Source organism: Arabidopsis lyrata (genome assembly GCF_000004255.2).
Source record: "Arabidopsis lyrata subsp. lyrata unplaced genomic scaffold ARALYscaffold_2, whole genome shotgun sequence".
Lineage (NCBI taxonomy): Eukaryota > Viridiplantae > Streptophyta > Magnoliopsida > Brassicales > Brassicaceae > Arabidopsis > Arabidopsis lyrata.
The window spans coordinates 865,051-869,731 of NW_003302554.1; the positions used below are offsets into that span (position 1 = coordinate 865,051).

Genomic DNA, 4,681 nt, shown 5'->3' on the forward strand with positions numbered 1-4,681 from the left:
ATTCTCTGCCTACACCACCCTCGGAAAATATCGTTGCCTTGATGTGACCACTATGACCAAAGACAGTAGACTCAATCACCTGAATAAAATTCCTCGGCCCTGTCACATCAGGTTTGTACAATACAGATATCTTATCAGTTCCATGGCTGATCTCAACACTTTGAACTCCAGGAAGTGCTTCAAGCGATCTTTCAATGATCTCCATGGATTCATCAGTAAACTCACCATCAATCTTCAAATCAATCTTGCTCACATCCTCACCCGTACTTATAAGAACAGCTTCAAAACCAGCATTTTCAATCTCTTCCAGTAGTTTATCATAGCTCAAGAGTCTAGGATCATAATGAATCTCAGCTTCTTCAATTGCTAAAGCCACATGAGCTCTTTGTACGCCATTGACCGATTGCAAAACTCTTTCGATTGTTGAAGAACACGAAGTACAAGTCATACCATTAATTCTTATCCTGCAAACTTGTTTAGATCTCTCATTCGCTTCATTTTCTATCAACGATGCTTCAAATCCAGCATCTTCAATAGTCTCACGAATTGTCTCCACCTATAAATCACGAATTACCAAATCAGAACCCTAAATTACTAATTTTGTCTTCTCAGAAACATTTAAATTGAGAGAGAATCATAGCTTACATGGACAGATTTAGGGTAAAACAGAATCTGAGCACGATTATTCAGAGCATCGATGACAGCTTCGTGAATTCCAGGGAGACGCTTGATAGCTTTCTCAACAGATCCAGCGCAAGCAGAGCAAGTCATCCCCAACACTTGAAAAACCGCCCTGGAAATCGCATCATCCATCTCAAACGCCGCCGTCTCCGACGATGATCCGCCGCCGTCGCGAGACCTGGTTAGGTGCTTCCGCACCAGAGGGTAACGCTCGCTGAATCTCTCTTTCCTTATGCATGTAAGCGACAAAAGCTTCGTCGCCATGTGATCGTCTTGTGCGCGAATCTTGTTCGTCTCGTATCGAATTTGATTTATTTTTTTTCACTTTTAGGTTTGTGGGAAATGATGACTTTGAATTGTTTTGCTTTTTAAATAGGAACGAAGAGGGAAAAAGGTTTGCGACTGTTAAATGACAAAATAGGTGGGCCGATTTGTAAATATTTAAACTAGAGGGTCCTACCCAAAAATACTTTACTTTAAAATTTCAACCGCCATATACGAAAAGTGTAAATTTCAACCTCAACAATTACGTTCCAATTTTCTCTTAAATTATATAATTCAAGTTTTTTTTTTTTTGGTGTGTCATAGGGAGGCAATGCCTCCTCGAACTTTATTACTAAACTGAAAAAAAACAAACTAAATTCGGACATGCCTTGGAAACGCAGTTCCTCGGACATCATCCTCAACAATCGTCGCCACAGAAGGTGGGACAACCTCTAAAAAATGAAAACCTAAAGGTAATGAAAACGCATAGTTAGCTAACCCGTCAGCAAGACGGTTAGCCTCCCTATACACATGAGAAATTCGGACAATCCAGTCCCTTGAAAGAAAGCCATGGCACAACCGCACCAGGAAAGACAACGGGTTCGTCTCGCTAATCCCCTTTGTCAAAAAACCAACCACCACCGCTGAATCCACCTCTAGCTCCACCCTTCTAATGTTCCTCTCCCAAGCAATATATAGCCCATAATATACCCCCCATAATTCAGCTAGAGGGGCTGAACATATACCCACATTTAAGGCAAAGCCACCACACCACCGGCCCGCCCCATCCCGCAACACTCCCCCTGCCGTCGCCAGCCCTGGATTGCCATGTGATCCACCATCCGTATTCAATTTCAGCCATTCCCCCTCCGGAGGCTTCCAAGCAATCATGCTTTCCACCCGTGGTTTCCCTCTGTCTTGTTCTCGGACCAACATATGAGCATGATGAACCTCATTAGCCAAATCTCTTACAAACTTAACCCGGTCCCTACACTTCCCCACCTCCCCAAAGACATATCCACACCGCCATTTCCAACTCCACACCACCATAGCAAACATAGTTGACCAAGGGCATCCCGTCTCATCACTCTCGACCCGCAAGTTTTCATAAAGCCACTCCAACAAAGAACACACAAAGAATCTTGACATCTTTCTTCGCGGTACTATCCGTGATGCGTCACACGGTCACGGAGATAGCCTTCGGGACGATGGTACGGACGGCGATCGGTACGGACAGGGCCTTCGGTCGCGGATGGTTGCGGGACGGCGAGGGAGGTTGACGATGAGTAGCTCGAATCGCCTAGACTCCAAAGGGATGATTTGCGAGGGTGGGTAGCGACAACCGGTGAGTATCTCGAACCGGTGGTGACTTGGAGAAGAGGGGTGTGAAGGTGGAACGAGGTAACGACACACGAGGGATGGTGGGCTCGTGATACGGTTACACTTAGAGGCTTTGAATCCGATTCAAAGACTTTAAGGAGCTCTCAATGTTTTCGCAACAAATGAGAAAAGGACAGGATTTATTCTTATTTCCAAAGAAGTTAACCCTTACAAGTGACTTAGAAGGCCTTTATATAGGCGTTACAAGGGAGACTCATAAAACCCTAAAGCAAACAGTCAAAGCGCGGGTCAACAAGGATAGACGTGTCAAAATACAAAACATAAGACAAGAAGAGCCTAACGGCTTTATTACGAAAGGAAGGAGAGATGGCCACGTCATGCGGAGATGCGTGGTCATGCGCTAGTGTACGTTGGCCTCGTTAAAACCCTCTTGGTAAACCACGTGGGATAAACCCAAGTAGGGAAAAAGAGTACCACGTCCAGCTAGTGACTTTGATGCCTTCACCTAGTGATGGTGAAGACGGTCCGGGCAAGCTCATGATCGTCCGGATGGTCGAGTCCAATGGGGCCGTATGGTCGTGGGTCGTGTATTTAGATGAACTCTTCCGCGAAGGCATTACACTTGATCCTGAGATTGCGTGCAGCTCCCCTTGACCTTGTGACGGCTCCCGGAAGGATTTGAGGTACCTTGGTCGCCGGTAGTGTCCCGTGGGTCGCTCCGGGTTGGTCCATGTTCCGTCCCTCGTCCCGGCCCTCGTCCGGATCGTTGTCCGTATGCTGTCCGGTAGGTTGGGTCTCATTAATCCGTCTCCAAATACCCTCAATAGACGGGCAATCGCGTAAGACATGTAGTATGGTCTCATCTCCACCTCTACAAGCTTGACAGACCCTCGTATTACACATATGTCTGCGAAAACGTTCCACATTCGTCATTATATCTTGATGACCAACCAACCATAAAAAGACTCTAGCCCTCTCAGTCGCTTCCACTTTCCAAATCCGATCGAAGAACCTAGACATTTCTTGTCTCGGAGAATCATTTCTGGTTAACAATGAGTACGCCGACTTCACCGTAAAGGCTCCATCCGCCGTACCACACCAAGACAACCTATCCCGAGCTCCCGTAATGCTATCAAGCACCACCGCTGCCAACTCCAACCGTGTATTGTGCGGTAAGTACGGCATTATACTCTCGAGTTTCCACCCCGAGCCTTCAGCCCAATACTCTGTTACCCGCAGCTCCCTGTCTTCACTAGGTACCTCCCTTATCACTTTCTCCAGCAGCGACTGATCTGAAAGCCACTTATCCTCCCAGAAACGGATTTCCTTACCATCACCTAACACCCACCTACTTCTGCGGATCACCACTTCTCTCAAACCTATAGCCACACTTCTCCATGTTGATGAGGCTGGTTTCTTTTTATCCATCCATCTTGGCTCTTGTAACTCACCAACTTTGTACTTGCTCCTCAAAACCCGAGCCCACAAACTGGTTTTATCATTCAACAGTCGCCACCCGACTTTAGCCACCAATGCTGTGTTCATATGTTTGCAAGACCGGATACCTAGCCCTCCTTCTCACCTTGGTACACAAACTCTGTCCCAGGCCACTAGATGTTGTTTCCTTCTTTCCGGTGAGCTCCCCCACAAGAATGATCTAGCCAACTTATCAAACCCCTCCAAAGTGGACTGTGGTAAACAAATTACGCTCATTGTATGAACCGGAATAGAAGATAGAACTGACTTGGTTAAGGTCAGTCTCCCCGCAAAACTCAACGTGCGGCTCTTCCATCCGGCCAGTCTTGAGGACACTCTTTCTAAAACTTCTCCAAAAGTATCCTTGTTAATCCTCTTTTGCAGTATGGGCATCCCAAGGTACTTCCCCAGATCTCGAGTTGATTTAATCCCACTCTCGTCGCTAATCAACTTTTCCAAGTCTCTGGAGACATTATTAGAGAAAAATATTTTTGATTTTTCCAAGCTGACTTTCTGTCCCGACGCCACGCAAAACATCTCCAAGATATTCCTTATAATCCGAATTTGAGCCACCGAAGCCTCCGCGAATAAGATTAGATCATCGGCGAAACAAATATGCGAGAGTTTAGGCCCACCTTGCGATAGAGCAATCGGCTTCTATGCCTTCATTGCTATGGATCTATCAATCATATGACAAAGTCGTTCTAGACAAAGCACAAATAAATACGGTGACAGCGGATCACCCTGTCTCAACCCACAGGATGGCTTAAAAAATTCAGTTTGTTCCCCATTCCATAGGATACTCATCGACGGACCCTTTACACAGTTCAAGATCCATTGTATCTAACTCTCTTCCAACCCTGCTGCCCTGAGTGTATCTTCTAGGAAATCCCACCGTATACGATCATACGCCTTCTCT

At 46.1% G+C, this 4,681-nt stretch overlaps 1 protein-coding gene across 1 annotated transcript in view; it reads right to left on the minus strand.

The window, feature by feature from the left end:
• Positions 1-1,024, minus strand: part of LOC9324022 (probable copper-transporting ATPase HMA5) — a 4,071-nt gene extending 3,047 nt beyond the window's left edge. Inside the window, 2 exon segments of the mRNA XM_021034538.1 lie at positions 1-556; positions 646-1,024. The exon segment at positions 1-556 is cut by the window's left edge and continues 1 nt beyond it. Coding sequence (XP_020890197.1) covers positions 1-556; positions 646-945 — 856 coding nt within the window. The 5' untranslated portion in view covers positions 946-1,024.
• Between the last annotated feature and the right edge of the window lie 3,657 nt (positions 1,025-4,681).